The sequence below is a fragment of the Leptidea sinapis genome, chromosome 1 (genome assembly GCF_905404315.1).
Source record: "Leptidea sinapis chromosome 1, ilLepSina1.1, whole genome shotgun sequence".
Lineage (NCBI taxonomy): Eukaryota > Metazoa > Arthropoda > Insecta > Lepidoptera > Pieridae > Leptidea > Leptidea sinapis.
Genome location: NC_066265.1, coordinates 27,115,165 through 27,137,516, shown reverse-complemented (window position 1 = coordinate 27,137,516; position 22,352 = coordinate 27,115,165). Strand labels below are relative to the sequence as shown.

Below are 22,352 nucleotides of genomic sequence, written 5' to 3'. Positions count from 1 at the left end.
ATGTTTAATAGACATATTTTAATAACCAACTTCAACCTGTTACTTATGTGTCAGTTGTGCTACTACTGATGCGCGCGCATCATAAAATTTCACTCTCATAATTTTTTCAGTACGCGCCTCAAGAAATATAACTTCAAAATCAATTTCATAAATATTAGCTGAATAAAATCGTCAAAATGCTGATAGAGTATATATTTCTCTTAGCCAGCCATCTATATATATAAAAATCAATTGCTGTTCATTAGTCTCCCTAAAACTCGAGAACGGCTGGACCGATTTGGCAAATTTAGGTCTTGAATTATTTGTGGAAGTCCAGAGAAGGTTTAAAAGGTGAATAAATAGGAAAATGCTGCTTAATTAAATAAAAACAACAAACTTGTTTTTAGTTTGATGTGTCCATACATAATTTCTATGAGAGAATTTATTGACGCACGGTTTGACAGTTCTGCTGTGAAACAATTTCATTACGACACCAGGGTGCATATTTTACGAAGTAATTTTTGATGTTATGATATATTATTGACAAATTCATATAAACACATTATTTTATTTATTATATAGAGAACAACGTCTGTCGGGTCAACTAGTTATTAAATATAAGACAACTGGCAAGTTGTTCGTGATTCTGACGCAAATCAGAGCCCATTGTAGTAATTGATGTAATCTTTATAACAAGTCCTTGTTAAGTCTATTTTGAGTTTTAACCTACATCTCCCACATAAACAATACAAGTAACCGGCGTTTTATGTTAGCGTAGTTTTTAGAGAAACTCTAACGATTGTGTTAAATTATTATTTGAAAATTATCAAATCACTCTAGAAAGTGTTTTTAGTCACCGCTTTGTGTATTACTTTATGGATTGTTTAATATTACATTATTGACTTATAATGTGCGTAAAGACTTATTTATCATCATCATATCACAGCTATTATACAAAAAAACCCTAACATATTATTAATTTAAACTCATGAACAACTCTGTCTTTTGATAAATACGGCATTAAAATCAGTGTAGTGTACTGACATCTAGTCTTAACAGAGTAGGTGTTAACTATCATTGTCACTGTCACGACATCAACAGTGACATTAACCGTGTGACGTTGAATGCTATAGAACGAATGCACAGTACAGCGGAAGGCCAGTTCTAATCGGCTATTGGTTGCATGCGGACGTGTCCGGGTGTAGTGCTACATAGTAAAGATTAGTTGTTTCACTCGTGAGCAAACGAGGAACATTACAATCAGTTCAGTAGTTTTCGAGTTTATCGCGAACAGACGGATAAGCAGACGCGTTGGAATACTTTGTTTTATACTATTTAGTGATTTTTATAGAATACAAATGTATTTATTTACAATAACATAACATATTTTATGAAGCTACATCAGTTCTAGAGAGTTAAAGCGGCTTTGTCATGAAGAAGTGTTCAGAAAATCCCAGGCCATCTTTTAAATCATACAATTACAAATTCGATTAGTCTACTTAATATATAACAGCTTTAAGTGGCCTAAGCTGAACAAATAGAAGAATAAGATACGTTCCTAACTACTAATTTAAATGGCAATTAAAACACATCAGAGATATAGCCAAGAGGTAGCGTAATACGATGCGTCCCACCCGATGATATCCCATTGCACCTCTCGCCAACAAACTGCCTGTCCAGTTTGGCGAGATATTAATTTTCAGTAATATATGAGCATTATTGTGTTTCTGTCTGAAGGGCGTGAAATTACTGGGCAAATGAAACTTAACATCTTATGTCTCAAGGTGACGAGCGCAATTGTAATGTCACTCAGAATTTTTGGGTTTTTTTAAGAATCCTGACCGGCACTGCGTTGTAATGGGCATGTCAATTATCATCAGCTGAACGTCCTGCTCGTCACGTCCCTTACTATCATTAAAAAAAAACATGAGGCGAAATGTGTCACAAATTGTCATGATCCTTTTACTCTTGTGTACCTTCCAGTCGTCCGTCTCCTAGCAGAGACTGGTTGTCTTCTGAGAGGTCTACGTGAAGCTCCTCTTGCACTCCAGCGACGAGCCTCACTCCACCTGAACCCCATTATATCACAGTCAGCCACGACCACAAACAGCTTTCCAATATAACAGAGACTAAAATAAGAATTTAGCCTTAAGGCGCTATAGTCAAAAATATTCAATTTCATTACATACAGGTTTTGGATGTGTTATTTTCTTAAAGATACCATTTAAATTTTTTTTTCTTAAAATCTGAGCGATCGATCTCAGGCTATTTCATAATAAATTTTATTGTACGAAATTATATTGTGATTTATAATTCAAACAAAAAAGACGTTAGTAGAGTTTGTTGCGTCCGTTCTTCTCAGATTTGAGGCATAAATTGTCGAATGGGTGCTATTTTTGCTAGCTTTTGAAGTTAAATAAGTGATTCTTAATCGTAGTTTGAATATTTGAATTAGAATTTCACTATACTATTGAGAATATAACAAAAGCCCTAGTACAAATATTAATACTTTTTTATTTCTAACTGGCTACAGTTTGTTACATAGACAATACAGGCCAGGTTTATTAATTTAGTGTGCGTCTTACACTCGCGATTTGTATTTCACTTTTTGTTAGTGTGCGTGCATTGCTCAACATAGAGCTTAAATGTTAAACTCAATATTTTTCACAGCAAAGTCTATCTACACATATAAATGATCTAAGAGTTTACTTTCGCCATCGGTGGAGATGGAAACATCTTCATCACCTAATTGAAAAGGACCACCCTGCCGCATGCTTTTGCGAAGGCGACGTGGCTTTCAATTTTTCACAAATCCCGCGGGAACCATGGATTTTCCGGAGTTTTTAAGTACTAAATTTGATCAAAATCAGTTCGGTAGCTCCGACTTAAAAAGGAAACAAACAAACTTATATTCACATTTATAATATTACTAGGGATTTAGAACGTCATTGGATTAAAGAACATTTATTTGAAAAACATTATTTTCAAGTTTATTATCTGAATGTTAAAAAACATAACAAATTGTTCAGCTATTATTATTATAGAATATACTAAAGACAAAGTATTGACTATTTTTATACTCGCTGTAAATTAATTTTTCTATAGAGATTTATATGTCACGCTGTGCGGTAATTTCTCGATAATTAACTCAATTTCCGCATTGATATTGCCAATATTGGCGAAGAGCTTTTAGCGTCAGATTTTATGTAAATTAATATGTAATAAGGAACTTAAAAGCAAACATTCGAGTTTATAGTAAACTACACGAAATATCGTATGATATATTTTTTTAAAGGAAACATTGTAGCCACAATTATTAAAGTGAAAGTATAAATGGGGATGAAAAAATCTAATCTTATATCCTTAAAAGAGCAATTCTTGTATATATTATATAATCTGTATCTCGGAAACGACTGCAACGATTTTCATAAAATTAAGTATACAGGGGATTTCAGGGATGATAAATCGATCTAGGTTTCAATTTGAAAAAATGTAGATTTTTTCGTGTTTTAATGTGAAACAGCTACAATAATATTAGAATACAAAGGTAAATTTCGCCACTATATACAAGACTATAATAGCTCAGATGGGACATTGGGTGATCCGGAAAGCAGAAGACTGCGGTTCGAATCGAGGTGTCCTATTAGTTTTTTTTGTTCAAGTTTCGTACATTCTTAAAAATCCGAGCAAGGCTCGGTCGTCCGGATATTTGGATTTAATTGTAGCTTTAATAACATATCTATATAAACATAAGTAGTCACTGCTTGTGTTTTTAGCGTTCTGTACATCAAAAATTAAAATAAAAAAAAAAACGGAATCCTTATTGTTTATTATTACCTTTGTTTTCCGACAAGATCTTTTATCTCAGGAACGCGTGGAGGAATTGAGTTGAAATTTAAACGATATAACCTATATCTATAGTGTCTTGCAAAAAAGCAAGCTTGTAAGTTTTCGTATTAAAAATAGTTTCAAAAAAACTAAATAACATGTTTTGGTTGAAAAGATAATGGTTGAAATTTAAAATGAACACAATTCATAAAATGAAAGATCATTCATAATAAGAAAAAATTATATAAATTAACAAAAATCTTATTTTGCAAATTGAAAAATGGAATAATTGTATCAAATTAATGTGTTGTCATCGGTCCTCGATACATCTACGAAGTTTAAACGAAATCTGGCCGTTTAAAGTGGGTCAAAATGAGTCGGTTACAAACAAACATACATACAAGTGAAGCTAATAAAAAAAACGTATAAATTTCGACACTCTCAAGGGGATAAAAAATTATAGAGTACTCGCACTAGCAAACTTTGTATTGCCGATATTAAAATCGTGATACAAAAGTATGAAGTTGTATGTATTTTTTAATGGTGACTCATAATCGATCAAAATTAAAAAAATGTCTAAAAAATTAAAAAAAAAAGATTTGGTGTGGACCAATCTTAACATTTAGGGGGATGAAAAATAGATGTTGTCCGATTCTCAGACCCACCCAATATACACTCAAAATTTCATGAGAATCGGTCAAGCCGTTTCGAAGGAGTTTATCTACAAACACCGCGACATGAGAATTTTATATACATTTTCCGTAGACCTAGAACTTTGAAATTTGGCAAGTAATAATAAAATATAGGAAAATGTCTCAAAACTAAACATTTGTAATTAAATCATAAGTAACAGGGTCTTTATGCATGAAAAGGCGGTCCAAATTTTGAATCGAGTTTACCGTGTCATGTTGGGCGTCCTATGAAAGAGATTCATTGGCACAAGATTAAGCAACTCATTAATAATTTTTATGATTTATAGTTTTCGATTTATGACAAAGAATGAAAAAGATTTTCCCTTTTTATAAGTATTATAATAATAATACTGATTTTTTAAAATCCCATTCCTATATTTTTAACTGAATCCTTAACTCATTGTAACTAATTCATTGAAGTATTATAACACTAGAAATAAGGGATTGCTTGTAACTAATTCTAGTAAGCTTCATATGATACATAATAGCTTTAAGGGTAAATGTATACACTTCTATAATAAAGTCCCAGCCACTGTTCAGGCATTGTCTATAAATAAATTTAAATGTTTTATAAAAAAATGGCTCTGTCGTAAATCCTATTACTCCACAGCTGAATATCTAAATGCTGATCGGACAGCCTGGGACTACATTGTGATTATTTTATAGCGATAGAAATGACTGTACAATATTGTATATTATTATTGAAAAGAGCGCAAAAAAAAGAATGCTGGGAGAGTTTCTTGCGCTGCTTCTTCTCTCTCAGAGCGCCATTTGTTTCCGAAGCGGTAGTAGTATCTAGTATATTAGAAATGACATCAAAAAGAATTCTAAAGGAATCCATTTTGAGAAAATAAATGCCTTTTATGCCTTTTAATAGGAAGTGTGTAGCTTATATAGCTTATTTATTAACTTGTATTATTTATTTTTTGTTTTTATCTTACTGTTAGTTACCTTTTAACTAATAGTGTTGTATAACTGTTGGAAACCTTAATGGTGAAATTTTAAGTACTGTCAATATTTATCTTAATACTGTTTGCTTCCTATACATGATAATTTATAATAATAACAATTTTTTCTCAAATATTACAATAAATAATAGTATTACAAGTTGAAAATATGTTTCTAAATTATTAATTATTTACATATCATACAGGCAGCCTACGCAGCTAAACCATTATAGTATGAACTGTGTTTCAGCTGTCAGTGACTACTCGATGTCTAATTAAATTGTCAAAATCAGAATAAAATAAAATAAATAAAAGTGTAACTTCTAAGAATGTGTGTGTATGTGAGTGTGTGGGTGTAAGAGTGTGATAGTGTTAAGATATGGTATTATGATTTGTATGTATGATATTTATTCAAATGATTTATTGTATTAAATTCTTGGTCTCATGGAAATTCAGCCCATAAAAATATGAAAAAACTGTTTGTTGCATTATTTTACATTTTACATATTATATTGTAGAAAATTTATTGAATTAGGCGTTACTTTGCGGAAATCCATAATTATACAAATGACTGATCTCGTCCAGTCTCACTAGTCTCGTGCCAGATTTTGGCGAGACAACACGTCCTGAGGATGACTCGTGTAGAGGCGAAACACGTGTCGAATTGTTTTAAAGACAAATATTGGCGGAATTAACACTAAAGAAAACTTAAATCATTTGTATATTATATTGTAATTGAAATGATTTGTAAATCGATGTAAATGTAAATCTTTATATAAAAGAGTGGCAATGAGTTTCTTGCTACTTCTTCTCATTAGCTCAACCCTTTACGAAGTAGCGGTAGATTCAATATGAAAAATAATTTTTATTTTGACATTCATAAGTGTCATTTCCGTGATCTACGTGAATAAACTGATTTTGATTTGATTTGATTTGAACCCGCGGCGCTAGTTGGACTCACGCTTGTTTTTTTTATAATAGGACAGAGGAGAATATCTAGAGAGGTACCTGGTCATTGCGATGAGCTAACAACAGCTGAAATCCAAAATTTACTTACACGTGTTTTGAACACGATAATGCCAGTTAATATTATGAGTTTTTCTTTTTATTATTGAACATTATAAGGTATCTATTTGTCATTTGTTGATTGTAAGTGGACGGCCTTGTATTATCATCAGCGTCATTTAACCGCCGCGTGTTCGTTAATAATACGTGTACAGACGGACTGTTTATTATTCAAGAATCATTATAACTACTATGCAGAGTTGACATGTACAAAGTTTAATCAACAATATCATTTATCTATTATGTGATAATTTGCCCATTATTGACACAGACAATCTCTCGTATGGCATTGAATGTTTTGATACACATTCTATTTGTTGTAGCTATTTGAATTATTTGACAATTAAACAATTCGAATTAAACTGTTAAAATAGTGTTTAGTTAGTTATATTTTTTTATTATTTAGAGCATTGGTAACAAGACCATCAGCTCAAACCAAAACACAATAAAAGATGATTATTTGAATCATTTTTCGGATTTTCAGATTACACGAAAAACCCCTGTTTATGGTTTATGGGCAAAAATATTCTTGATGAAAGTTATACCAAATTTTTTTATTTATTTACTTTGTTTTTTTAATGTTTTAAAATTGTGGTCAGTGAGTGTCTACAGTGTTCAAAATAAATTAATATAAAACGCAATAAAATGTAATGACTATTCAGAACCTATTTGAATGAATATGATATGTATTTTTTCAAATTGTGTTTGACTTCGAATTGGGGTACGGGTATGTGGACCTCTTAGAATGATCTCCGGAGCTAGTTTGGCTAGAGCTAGTTGTGGTCGTGCTGAGAGTTGATAGGTCGCTGGAAGCCCGGGCTGATCGTAGACGCGGCAGCACAGGCGGGTCTTCGGCATCTGGTGAGGTGGCCAGCACTTCACAAGTCCAGCCGAGAGCTCGCGCCGCTGTCCAGACCGCGAACACAAATGATAACATAACTTCTAACGGTTCACTCTCCGCAGTCGTCTTCGGCCCAAGCACCACACACACTGCTTTCGCCAATGCATCAGTTCAGTATTCGAACGTCATACTAAAAGATTCTAAACTACCGAATATTATGCTTTATGAAACGTCAACCGTGACGACGCGGCTGACGGCATTACCAACACGTGCACTCAACGACACTCACGCGAGCCCGACCACGGTTGCGTCTCTACTGAACATTTCGACGCGGGAATCCAACGATAAACGAAACTCAAGACGGCTTCCACTGTAAATAAACATCAATTTTTCCATCCGATGAAACACGAGTTTGATTTAGAATTAAATATTATCCACAAAGCGATCTAAATTAGGTATATCCTGTTTATTATTACAATACGATCGCACGTTGGACACAGTCGTTAGTGTACGTGTTGACAGTATTTATGGAATGCGTGACCCGGCTGTTGACGGCTCGGGTTCGCGGGGAACATGAGCGCTTCACGTCACTATTGCCTCGCTAACCCGCGATGCACTCACGAGGAGGGCAAGTCTATATTTACGAGCGACCCACTATCACATCACATATCGGTACGAGGTTTATCTTAAGTTTTGTTACAATGTCACTTGTTGCACGCGTAACGTCACGCGAGTTGTTTTACAACGAACGGCAGATCGATGACACGAGGTTATTGCCGTGCGGAGGTGCGTGTCAACGTGTACAGCCCGCTGGGAGATCGTGATAGCGGTGTTTCGGTCAGGGGAAGCGATACCAAGCATCCTGCGGCGGTCCGGCGGCCATGTTGCTCCGCCATTTTGCCGGGGGTCGAAAGGGGCGAACCGCATGCGTACGCCGGCACGCAACCCTCTGTTCGAAAAGGCATAAGTACCTATTTTAGAAAACCGCCACTCTGTATACTAGCTTCAAGGATCACTTCTGTTTGACACATATATTACAATTTATAGGTCAAGCAAGCCGAGTCGAGTGAAGTAAGCCGCGAATCAAATCAACTGTTTTCAGTTTCTTGAAATGTGGTTAGAATTTTAAAGCAACTACAAAGGAGCTTTTATTTGTTTACATTTCTATATATTTATTTAAAGATGTTGGCTGACTGCCGTATTGTTAGAGCGCGACTTAAATAATTACAAAATCAATAAATGTATGTGCTTTGAGTTGATTTACACCGCTATACAAATGAATAACTGTTTCAAATAATATACAATTACCCTTTAATTATTACCGTCCAACTAATTAAAAATGAATAATTTTTTTCACGGCTAATTTATTAAACTAGTTACTTTATATTTATTCAATCTAAAGATCTTATAAATTATAATAATATCAACATACTGTTAATATCTACACAAACTGATCCGCAGAACATGAAACTACTCGTGGCTAATTATCGATTTTCATATTACATTCGATGCTCCGGGCAAAGGTTTTGTTCCCGGAAAATATATCTTATGAGCGCTACATTTGTTTATGAACTGACTTTCTTGCGCCCGTTTTTCTCAGGTCTGAGGCATAAATACTCGAATGGGTGGTGGTTTCCTGACATTCAATTAATAATTTTAAATGCTACTATGAATAAACATAATATTTGAAATTGTGAAGTTTTTTTTGAACCAGCTTAAACTTAAAAAAACGGCGTGTGCTTGAGACCATCTCTCATTAAAACTTCATCAAGACGAGGTTAATATAACAAAATAGAACAAGGATCATTGAGTTAGTCTCCCTTGTCGCCTCGAGCTGACTTTAACCAAACGAGTGTTACAAAACCGAGCGTGACAGCTCAGTCTTAGTCAATACGCAAAAGGAAAATAACTCCATGCGTTTAAAGACTTTGTAACTCTACACTCTACTCTAAAAATTGTCTTCACCTTCGTATATTTAAAAAAATTCAAATCAATTAGAATTTTCTTAGATGTCACTTCGAATCAATGTTAATATAATCAATTAATTTGTGAATTTTGATGTTATATTAGATCTTTATACGGATTGATTCGAACCGATATTTAAATATTCAAAAGAAATTGACTTTTTTGAGTGTCGTAGCAAATCAAGTTAAAGATATTCTTCTATCTTCTGTCAATGTCTTGTTTGTTTATACTCTAGTATAGTAAGAAGTGAGGGTTATCACTTTAAAAACATAAATTGTTAAGATTTGCAAGAGCGACATCTCAAGTCAACTTCGTAATATGCATATATTGGGGTTGAGCAGGTTGTCAACTGTAAAGTAGATCCTGTAGATGAATCCACAACCTGAGAGTTGAACAAAGCATACAAGATTTTATGAACGATACGTCACTCGAACGGTTGGCTCAGTTGGAAAGAGCGCTCGCACGGAACGCCAGAGGTAGTAGGTTCGAGTCCCACATCGTTCATAAAATTTTGTTTTCAGTTTTATTTGTGTATACTCTAGTATATTGTTAGTCTACAAAATATACCAATCAGTTTGTGAATTTTGACGTTATAAATTCGCTCTTTATTCAGATTAGCCTTTCGATATTTTACAAATACAAAGATAGTTGAATTTTTCGATGTCACATTGAGTCATTATTTAAAAAAAAATGTTTAGAATGCAATTACTTGCAATACCTCATATATTTTGCAAAAAAAAGAGTACATAATAAGATTACGCGTTTGAATGGAGATGGATACTTTTGCGATAACGATACTAAGTCAGAACGAGATTTTAATCTTTGAATCATAAATACATTGACAATGAGCCCCAACCACAATTAGTACAGGATCCCACTGCTCGATTCAGCAGGTATGTGTTTTTTTTGATAAAACTTATTTTAAATGAACGCTGAAGGAGTATTCAATGTATTAGCGATAGCTTTCCTGTGAAAACTTGGCCGCAATCACCTGTGACAAATTTTCTGATATAAATTGCAACTATACATTTTTTTTATATAAATATTACGTCATTTTAAGGAACTTATGTAAATAATTGAGAAAAATGTGGATGCCAGCTGTCAGAGAGCCGCAACATAAGAGTTCTGTAAATAGGTATATCATTGCTGATTATTTACAGTCACCTGTTTTTTTATTGCAATACAAAATTGAAGTTTTATTATTTACTATTTACCTACGATAAACCATGGATGCCAATTGAAAAATAGCCACAAGCAGCGGTTGCCATGTTTTCAATAAACGATTCTCGCTGCAGCTCCTCCATTCAAAATTAGTTTTATCAAAAAAACACATACCTGCAGAATCAAGCAGTGGGATCTCTGACTAAATACATCATTTTATCACTTATAATGAAACAAAGACGTATCACTTATCAAGCGTAGGTAGATATTTTATCATTACTAAGATCATGATTTGCTGAATACAGGCACTGAACTGAATTGGTTTTATCAGTTATTTGCGAAAACATTTTTATCTTATTTGGTCAAAGTATTTTAAGAACTCTTCAGAAAGTCATATTTGTTTTGTATTAAGAAGAGCCTTTAGATTATCACACCAATGTGGACTGATCATTCGCTTAAAGGATTGTGTGTCTATTTTTGGCGTAGTATGCGTATCACTCGGTTTTAATAACTATATTATTATTATTATTTGCAGAGGGTGGCTATTTGGGTAGTCCTGATTGGGTATTAGTAACACAACGTCCAGAAATGAACTTTTGTGTTCGACTTCAAGCTCGTTGTCAAGCCCTGCCGTATTTACAAACCGCAGTATCTTCTTGATGCGAGTATTAGTACAGAATATAGTCATCAAGGATGGTGTTACGCTTATGCATTAGTGGGCCGCAATTGCAGAGGAGATAAAGAGGCGTTTCATCAGCCTCAAGGCAAAATCTGCAAGTTCTTTCGTTTTTAATTCCGACCACACTGAGGCGACAGACCGATTTAGGCGACAGTGCCCAGTTAGCATCATGGTGAGTATCCATAGGTTTTTCCTGCTCAATGATAGGGTTTCATTGGCATTTCTGTTTTGAATGCCTTTATCAGTGCTTTGGATATAACTATATTACTCACATTTAGGTGTTAATAGCTTTGGCAGGTCTCAATTAATTCAGTTGGTAATTATTCATTTTATCATTGACTCAATAAGAGCTGACTGATAAATGCGCCCGTCTAATCGAGCAGCTGCATTGCGCGTGGTGCCTAAAACAAATATGAACGATGTGGGACTCGAACCCGCGACCTCTCGCGTTCCGTTGAACAAGACATATCAAGATTTATGAACGTCACGTCACTCAAACGGTTGGCTCAGTGGAAGAGCGCTCGCACGAAAATTTTGTGTTCAAATTTAATTTGTGTAATAATCCCAGAAATGAGTGGTTACCCACTTTAAAAATAAATAATTTATTGTCAAACTGTTATTATTCAAAACAAATTGGTTATATTTTTGAATGCAACTGGATCTTTAGTCTCAGAGCCTAAAATTATAATGATAGTAAGTACATGAGAAGCACTTCAACTTTCATATTTGTTACTTAAAAACGTAATAATATGAGAATCAATGGAGCAAAATCTAGTTCATGTAGCAATTATAATCAAGCAAAGCGTAAAATTGCTCCCTCGCGAGATCAAAATGACACAGCAAAGTTGGATTGCAATCCAAGTTTTGTCGTACAGATGTTAGATTTCTAATTAACGTAACGATTCTGAACTCCTTTTATTTAATGATGAACATAATCGTCATCACTGACAAACTACGTAAAATTATAGGTATTATAACAGGTCATTGTCCCTTAAACAAGCATCTTTTTATCATAGGTGTGACGGTGACTTTATGCAGGGGATGCATGGAGCCAGAAACACCACTGCATGAGCTTACAGAGTGCAGGAGGGTAAAGAACGTTTTGGGTCGAAGACCATATGACGCAAGTGAAAACTTCATATTTTTCTTTTATATTCCCTAAGTGAATTATGTATAAAACCACTGGTTCATTTTTCTCTGAATGGTCACAAGACTCTAGTTAGTTTATCCGAAGGAGAATTACATACTCGAGTTACAATAAAATTTGAAAACAAAATTTTATGATCACTTTGAATTACAACAAATTGTTTAGATTTGCAAGAGCGACACCTCAAGTCAACTGTAAAGTAGATCCTGTAGATGAAGCCACAACCTGAGAGTTGAACAAAGCATACAAGATTTTATCAACGGTACGTCACTCGAACAGTTGGCTCAGCTGGTAAGAGCGCTCGCACTGAACGCGAGAGGTCCCGGGTTCGAGTCCCGCATCGTACATAAAATTTTGTTTTAAAATCTTATTTGTGTAATAAAATTAATCTCAGAAGTGAGGGTTATCACTTTGAAACATAACAAATTGATTAGATCAGTTTCATGTCATACGAATAAAATACAATTCTCGCTAAAATAAATTTTCTCTTCCAAACTAAAGCTATTCTTCGGTAATACAAGGCATCAATTTTAGTCCATATAGTGGATACATGTAAATTATATTGTTAAAGTTACTTTTGTTTTGTTTTTATGAAAATAAGGGTCGAGATTTGCAGGACGTTCAGCTGATGGTAATTGATACGCCCTGCCTATTACAATGTAGTACCGCTCAGGGTTCTTGAAATACCCAAAAATTCTGAGCGGCATTATAACAGTGCTCGTCACCTTGAGACATAAGATATCAAGTCTCATTTGCCCAGTAATTTCACTAGCTCCGGCGCCCTTCGGACCGAAAAACAGTAATGCTAACAGTAACACATTACTGCTTCAGGGCAGAAATAGACGCCGTTGTGGTACCCATAATCTAGCCGGAATCCTGTAAACAGGAGTCTCCCACTGGTAAAGACACCTCAAGTCAATTTAAAATATGCAAATGTATGTTTTGTATGCTTTTCCAAATTATTTTTAGATAAATACGGGAAATAGATTGTTTGTTTCACACGGCCCAAACACGGAGCGCATGAACTTGACCGCTGACGTCACAGCCCTTCTCTCAGAAGCAGTCACCAACCAGTAACGTAATACAGAAAGTTATTTAACACATTATTATAAATAATTTGTGAGAAGTGTCAACCATAGAATTACAATAATACTAGCATATAGACCAGGATATAGACACACAAATCGTGCGAGAGTAAAACATGTCTAACGGAGATACAGAAAGAAAGAAAAGGAAAGTGAATCTATTGTTAATGTAACCGATTTTGAATGAATGAATGAAAACTTTATTAATAACAAAAACAAACCACACAGAATAATATAATTAAAAAAGACTTACTGACGTTTGAGAAAAATATTAAAACACTATAGTAAAAAAATATAAATATGTGCAAAATACTTAGATAATTTATACGTCTAGATAGAGTCTCTTACTGTTAGACAACCGATAAAAACAGGCCAGGAATATTAGTTTAGTGTGCGTGACAAGCTACGTCTTACACTTGCGAATTGTTTGACACTTTGTGTTAGTGTGCGAGCATAGCTCAAAATAGAGGTTAGTTCTAAACTAAATTTTTTTGACTTTTGTACAGCTGTATAATTATGTTTAAATGTGTGTTTCGGTCTGAAGGGCGCCGTAGCAAGTGAAATTACTAGGCAAATGAGACTTGACATCTTATGCCTTAAGGTGACGAGCGCAATTGTAGAATCCTGAGCGGCACTGCATTGTAATAGCGAGGGCGTATAAATTACCATCAGCTGAAAGTCCTGCTCGTCTCATCCCGTATTTTCATAAAAAAAAAGTAATTTGACTATGAGACTACTAGCTAATGCACTCATTGACTAATCAACATTGATCACTCATTTTCGTTCTGTCAGTTTGTCTATAAACTAGTATATTCTTAAGTCTATGGTCACAACAGTATTGCGTCACAGCTCTACGAACTCTGTGCGTGCATTCTTTTATTATATTTTACGACGTAGATGCTAAAAGAGACGAATGATTCACAAGACGCAGACCGTACTCTTTATACTATCGAGTTTAAGCCTTTTTAAATTTATTGTGACAGAAGAAGCCAATGTTTGCGTATTTGTAATTTATGTATAACACGATGGATTACTTATGCATAGTTATTAATAGTAAAATACGTCGGCTGTAATTCATTCGAATTTTATGTTTCTTTACAACGAAAAATTTTTTAAATATTGTTATTGTCTTTTTTTATGGAATAAGAGGACAAACGAGCGTACGGGTCACCTGTTTTTAAGTGATCACCGCCGCCCACAATCTCTTGCAATACCAGAGAAATCACAGGAACGTTGCCGGCCTTTAAGGAAGTTATACGCGCTTTTTTTGAAGGTACCCATGTCGTATCGTCCTGGAAACACCGCACAAGGAAGTTCATTCCACAGCTTTGTAGTACGTGGAAGAAAGCTCCTTGAAAACCGCACTGTGGAGGACACTTCCCACACATCCAGATGGTGAGGATGATATCCTAACTTAGTAATGTGTCTTATGTCTTAGTCTAGTATAGTCTTAGTCTTAGTAAGATGTAGAGACAATAGACAGACCTTAGGGGCAATTATGTGGGAAGGGCCAATAGGAAACAGTAGAAAAAGACGTCATAGGAAAAGGTGATAGAAAACATGCAAGCGAAAGCAGGAAACTTATGGAAAAATATAGCAATGGATAGAGAGGCGTGGAACAAACTGGAGAAGGCCTATACCCAAGAAGGGGTTCCAATCAATAATGATGAAGACAGTACATAACAACAGTTATTAATACAAATAAAATTATATTTTATTCATATTTAATGATTTTAAATGTAGATAATATATACTTACTATGTAAATAATTTTAACAACATTAAACATAAGTAATATTTATTACAATGTATGTAATCATAGATGATAAGATTGTAATTTAATAGTATATTGGAAATAAATAGGTTTTATTATTATATTTGACATAATTTTAGAAAACCTTAAAATTTCATGTGCGAAACACGTTTTTTTATGACAATAGGGGACGAGACGAGCAGGACGTGCAGCTGATGGTAATTGAGACGCCCTGCCCATTAAAATGCAGTGCCGATCAGGATTCTTGAAAAACCCAAAAGTTCTTAGTGGCACTGCAATTGCGCTCGTCACATTGAGACATAAGATGTTAAGTCTCATTTGCCGCGTAATTTCTCTAGCCATATTTGTATGAAAATTATGCTGTTCGATTAATTTTAATGAAATTTTCAGGCAATCTTCTAATTAACTTGTTTCATTTATTATATTTATTGTAGGTTAGTTTGTCCATACGGAATGTGCTCACTAGTTTATAAAACAATGATAAAAACTCTTTAATCTTTTAAATAAAACACTTTTAAATGATTAAAACGCGTGCAATTGTAACGGTTTTACATTAGATTCATCCATTTCAGGGGAGTCCCCCTGAAAACGAGATCTGGAAAGGTCTTGAAACGTCAGGTTAACTAAAATAAAAATGTAATTTTTACGCAAACATCTAATGTAAAACCGTTACAATTACACGCGTTTTAATACTTTAAAAGTGTTTTATTTAAATGTGTAACACTCGTGTTAATCAAAGAAAATACTCTTTAATCTTCTGAAAGCATGACTTGACAAGATAATATTAAAAAATGGATAAATATAACTGGAAAAAGTTTATAAGACCGAAGATAAATAGATAAAAATTCAGTAATTACCTATATGGAATAACATCGTATAATACCTGTGTAAAATATGAAATCAAACAGCGTTACATATTATTAGCTTTACCTTGATGTTCAAAACATCTTTCTATCATAGTTGTGGTTAAAGATAATTACAGTTAGATTACACGTAAAAGCAATTTATTTGCCTTTGACTACAGTGACGTTGTATACGTAAAACAATTTAAAATGTCAGCCGTTATGGAAATTTACTTTACAATGTTCATTTTAGAGAGGTTATTTTACTTCGTAGTCAATATTATTTTTTTTAGAATAAATAACACAAAAAGCGAGTGAATAAGCTGTTTTCCCATGAAAGTTATGCTAAATTGAATTTCTGTGTTATAAAAATCTTTCTTAACTTAAAGGGTATTTAAATTAAAAACTATGCATAAAAGTAACACCTTGACATAATCCGGATATTGAAATTGTATCTAATGTGCCTAGCAGTAGCAACTACTTTAAGATCTTAATACTAATAATTAAAGTTGGAATTTTTTTTATGCCGATACGGGATGACACGAGCAGGACGTTCAACTGATGGTAACTGATACGCCCTACCCATAACAATGCAGTGCCGCTCAGGATTCTTGAAAAACCCAAAACTCTGAGCGGCACTACTATTGCGGTCATTACCCTGAGACAATATGTTGTTAAGTCTTATTTGCGAAGTTACACTAGCTACTGGCATCCTTCAGCCTTAAACAGAGCAATGCTTACACATTACTGCTTCACGGCAGAAATAGGCGCCGTTGTGGTACCCATAATCTAGCCGGCATCCTGTGCAAAGGAGCCTCCTACTGGTATTGATAGTCTGATTAGCAACTTAAAAAAACTGAAATGGAGTTATGGTCTCCATATTAACAATTATTTTCTACTGTTCGAAGCGTATGTTTTTGTAACTATTTTAATGTCAGTATTGTATGGACAAGTTTGAGTTGTATTTAATAGGTTGGAGATTGCCCGTGCCTGTATTCGCAATGGATTATTTTAATTATTATTTTACGAGTATATTTATTCAAAGTCAAACCAACTTTATTCAAATAGGCTTAAACTAAGCGAATTTTAAACATCATTCTAAATATTTAAACTAGTAAATCTACCATATGTGCGGAAAAAGTTTATATTTTTCTTGATTTCTCCTTACTCATAATTTTTGTAACACAAAGCATGCTGTGATTACCTTTAACTGTAGGAAAAGTTAGATTTTATAATTATTAATGCAATGTAATCATTAACACTGTGACTGTTTCTTGTGTTGGTGATTCATTAAATAAATAAAAATAAATTAAAGTAGAGTTCGTCTGAAGAACATACAAGAAACCCAACGGCCACTCTTTTATAATAAGTATTGTACACTTACTGTAATATACTCAGATTTCAAATTTGTTTATAAGGCATATAATCAGGTTCGAAGATAAAATATTAGTTATTCAAAACTATTCAATTAATGAGACTGTATCAATAACCACAGATTTTCAAAGTTATACGCAACGCAATCTTAAACGGGAAAATGTGTGTCTATCGTTGAACAATTTTCTGAGTAATTATATAAAGTTAATAGAAGCCTCCCTTAACGGCTAAGCACGGGTCGTTGTGGGCAACTACGCCGTAATGGACTGTTGTATGTGTCAATGATGTTAGCCTCCATCGGATCACTCTGAAGCAAATTGCATTTGATGTCATCTCATCTCATTCCATGCCTCTAACTGAGAACCGGCTTCTGTCTGGCTCAAGTGGATTAAGCTTCGTTTGAGCGCATAATCCTTCATTTGATCATGTTATTGAATAACGGCTTTAAATGCTAAACCATTATTTCATAATATTCATTAACTTATTAAATTAATAAATAATTATTTTATAATATCTGAAACAGATTTGCTTTATTTGATTTTAACACAATTCACATATTGGATTGGAAAACAAACAAGACGCAATAGGAAATATCTGCGATCTGTCTAAAGCATTTAACTTTACTGAGAAGAAGTGGCAAGAAGTGGCTTTTAATTCAATATTTACATCTTGATTTTTTTTATGAAAATAAGGGATGAGACGAGCAAGACGTTCGGCTGATGGTAATTGATACGCCCTGCCCATTACAATGCAGTACAGCTCACGATTATTGAAAAACCCAAAAACTCTGAGCGGCACTACTATTGCGGTCATTACCCTGAGACAATATGTTGTTAAGTCTTATTTGCGAAGTTACACTAGCTACTGGCATCCTTCAGCCTTAAACAGAGCAATGCTTACACATTACTGCTTCACGGCAGAAATAGGCGCCGTTGTGGTACCCATAATCTAGCCGGCATCCTGTGCAAAGGAGCCTCCTACTGGTATTGATAGTCTGATTAGCAACTTAAAAAAACTGAAATGGAGTTATGGTCTCCATATTAACAATTATTTTCTACTGTTCGAAGCGTATGTTTTTGTAACTATTTTAATGTCAGTATTGTATGGACAAGTTTGAGTTGTATTTAATAGGTTGGAGATTGCCCGTGCCTGTATTCGCAATGGATTATTTTAATTATTATTTTACGAGTATATTTATTCAAAGTCAAACCAACTTTATTCAAATAGGCTTAAACTAAGCGAATTTTAAACATCATTCTAAATATTTAAACTAGTAAATCTACCATATGTGCGGAAAAAGTTTATATTTTTCTTGATTTCTCCTTACTCATAATTTTTGTAACACAAAGCATGCTGTGATTACCTTTAACTGTAGGAAAAGTTAGATTTTATAATTATTAATGCAATGTAATCATTAACACTGTGACTGTTTCTTGTGTTGGTGATTCATTAAATAAATAAAAATAAATTAAAGTAGAGTTCGTCTGAAGAACATACAAGAAACCCAACGGCCACTCTTTTATAATAAGTATTGTACACTTACTGTAATATACTCAGATTTCAAATTTGTTTATAAGGCATATAATCAGGTTCGAAGATAAAATATTAGTTATTCAAAACTATTCAATTAATGAGACTGTATCAATAACCACAGATTTTCAAAGTTATACGCAACGCAATCTTAAACGGGAAAATGTGTGTCTATCGTTGAACAATTTTCTGAGTAATTATATAAAGTTAATAGAAGCCTCCCTTAACGGCTAAGCACGGGTCGTTGTGGGCAACTACGCCGTAATGGACTGTTGTATGTGTCAATGATGTTAGCCTCCATCGGATCACTCTGAAGCAAATTGCATTTGATGTCATCTCATCTCATTCCATGCCTCTAACTGAGAACCGGCTTCTGTCTGGCTCAAGTGGATTAAGCTTCGTTTGAGCGCATAATCCTTCATTTGATCATGTTATTGAATAACGGCTTTAAATGCTAAACCATTATTTCATAATATTCATTAACTTATTAAATTAATAAATAATTATTTTATAATATCTGAAACAGATTTGCTTTATTTGATTTTAACACAATTCACATATTGGATTGGAAAACAAACAAGACGCAATAGGAAATATCTGCGATCTGTCTAAAGCATTTAACTTTACTGAGAAGAAGTGGCAAGAAGTGGCTTTTAATTCAATATTTACATCTTGATTTTTTTTATGAAAATAAGGGATGAGACGAGCAAGACGTTCGGCTGATGGTAATTGATACGCCCTGCCCATTACAATGCAGTACAGCTCACGATTATTGAAAAACCCAAAAACTCTGAGCGGCACTACAACTGCGCTCGACACCTTGAGACATAAGATGTAAAGTCTCATTTGTACAGTAATTTCACTAGCTACGGCGCCCTTCAGACCGAAACACAGTAATGTTTACTCATTACTGCTTCAAGACCGAAATAGGCGTTGTGATACCTATAAACTAGCCGGCGTCCTGTGCAAAGGAGCCTGCCACTGATTATTTTACAAATGTAAATGTAATGTGATGCAACAAAAATATTTAAATGTTAAATACTCGATGCCTTACACGAGTAAGTCAAAAAAATAAATTTTAATTAATAAGTAAAACACAAGAGTTATTGAGCACAGAGATGCATCAATCCAGACATACTGAAAAAAATAAAGAATTTTACCAGCTTTATATCAGCGATTATAAGAATATAAATGTAATTATTATTTTACGAGTATATTTATTCAAAGTCAAACAAACGTTATTCAAATAGGCTTAATGTAAGCGCTTTTGAAACGTCATTCTAAATATTTAGACTAGTAAATCTACCATATTCAAATTCTAATTCAAATGTTTTTATTCAAAGTAGGATTGAAAATCACTTATTGAACGTCAGAAAGTACCAAAAGTTTAGTAAAAAATAAAGGATTTTACCAGAATTATAAAAATATAAATGTACTAAATAGCTTTAATTTTAAAAGCATAAAAAAGGCATATATTTTCTCAAAATTGATTCCTTTACAGTTCTTTTTGATGTCACTTCAAACACTTCTAGCGCTTCGGAAACAAATGGCGCTCTGGGAGAAAAGAAACGGCGCAGTAAACTCTTTTTTTCTCTTTTAATACAATATACAACATTGTACTGTCATTGTTATTACTATAAAATAATCATAATCTAGTCCCAAGCTCTCCCATCACTTAGATATTCAGCTGTTAAGTAGTAGGAATTACGACATGGAAAAGAGTTTTAGTTATGACAATGAGGGACGAGATGCGCAGGACATTCAGCTGATGGTAATTGATACGCCCTGCCCATTACAATCAAGTGCCGCTCAGGATTCTTGTAAAACCCGAAAATTCTGAGCGGCACCACTATTGCGCTCGTCACCTTGAGACATAAGATGTTAAGTCTCATTTGCACAGTAATATCACTAGTTACGGCGCCCTTCAGACCGACACACAATAATTTTTTTAATGAAAAAAGAGGACAAACGAGCGTTCGCGTCACCTGGTGTTAAATGATCACCGCCGCCCACATTTTTTGCAACACCAGAGGAATCACGGGAGTGTTGCTATTACTGTTTCACGGCAGAAATAGGCGTCGTTGTAGTACCTATAATCAAGCAACTTGGCTACTTGTGCAAACTAGCCTCCTACTGGAGTTTCCGTTAACTGGATCTGTTTGGTATAGTTACCAGGTGTGATGCGGTTGGGAGTCATCTTGACTGCTACTACGCTTCCTCTTGCGACGGAAGCACCAGTCCTGGCCCATCGCATCACAGCCGGCGTGCCTTGACTTACCCCCACCCAGCTCGCTTCCTTGAGTCCACCACACAACACTATAGCACATCCAAACGCGCGCCTCTATCGCATCTTAAATCGCATCTTACACTAGACACAACCGATTGATTACTAACTATTCGTTGTGTTTCGATTTGGCACTGTGTTTGTTTTACACTGTCTGCTTCAGTACACGGTTATTTTAGTTTTCAGATTAATAGAGTTCATTAGTTTCTGTCTTTTTTAATAGCCTTATTTATCAAGCCTCCGATTTAACTTTTCAATTTGTTCTACTGATGAAGATAACAAGCGAATCTATCTTTTTTTTATATAAAAAATAAACAGCTAGGCTTCCAATCGCCTGGTAAAAGGGGGTCAAAAAATGTCCGAGCAGCGTTGACATTAACTTATAAAGATAACATTAAAATATTCATTAAAATTAACACCTTATTTCGTGGCACTAATGTTCAAAGTCTCTGAATTAAAACTTACATCAAATTATACAGATAAAATTAACACATTCATTCAAATTAATACAAATTTATTTCGTGATAGTAATATTCAAAGCCTATAAACTAAAACTCTGCCTTATAGACGCGTAGGCACAGTTTTCCTTCGGATAATTTTTGGGCGAGATTGTAAGACTAGTTGTTTATTGTACATCAATGATTTTTTATTAAATTTATATCAGTTAAAAGTATTAATTAATTACTAAGCTATACGATAAGCAGGTAAATAAAATAAGCAATTATACTAAACAATCATTTTTGCACATTCAAAATCAACACTTAAATAAAAATATGATAGAAGCAGCATAGGCGTGGCTTAACTGCGTTATAATAGATTTTTAGCCTAACCTAACCCTGTCGTTGACGAACTGAGTTGGCAAGAAATGGTGGAAATACTTTCAGATTGGTCTCATTCTAAAACAATATGATCTAATGGAGAGAGAGAGAGAGAATCCATGTGAGATTGAGCCTCCTCAAGTTTTATACGATTACTGGTTCTGTTATCTTTATCAAGTATATTGCTTCAACAAAGAAGATTTCATGCACTCGTGGACATATTTAGAGGAACGGAAAAAAGGTGGAATAACGTACAATATTTTCTTATTATGTACTGGCCTGGCCGTCTGTACTAGGATTATGTAACATAAAGAAGGATTTCAATTGAATTTTACTATTCCC

The 22,352-nt window shown here is 34.1% G+C and overlaps 1 protein-coding gene across 9 annotated transcripts in view; it reads right to left on the bottom strand.

Annotated features, from left to right (window-relative positions):
* LOC126969336 (cAMP-specific 3',5'-cyclic phosphodiesterase) overlaps positions 1-22,352 on the bottom strand; it is a 607,232-nt gene that overhangs the window by 113,504 nt on the left and 471,376 nt on the right. Inside the window, exons 1-2 of one of the 9 annotated variants that reach the window (XM_050814707.1) lie at positions 7,249-7,606; positions 1,956-2,048 (exon numbers count right to left, since the gene is read on the bottom strand). The exons of 7 other annotated variants lie outside the window; for them this stretch is intronic. In XM_050814707.1, the coding sequence (XP_050670664.1) occupies positions 1,956-2,048; positions 7,249-7,448 (293 nt within the window). In that variant the 5' untranslated portion in view covers positions 7,449-7,606. Of the gene's footprint in view, positions 1-1,955; positions 2,049-7,248; positions 7,607-21,080; positions 21,251-22,352 lie in introns of those variants that run through there. One more of the 9 variants, XM_050814726.1, reaches the window with a different exon arrangement.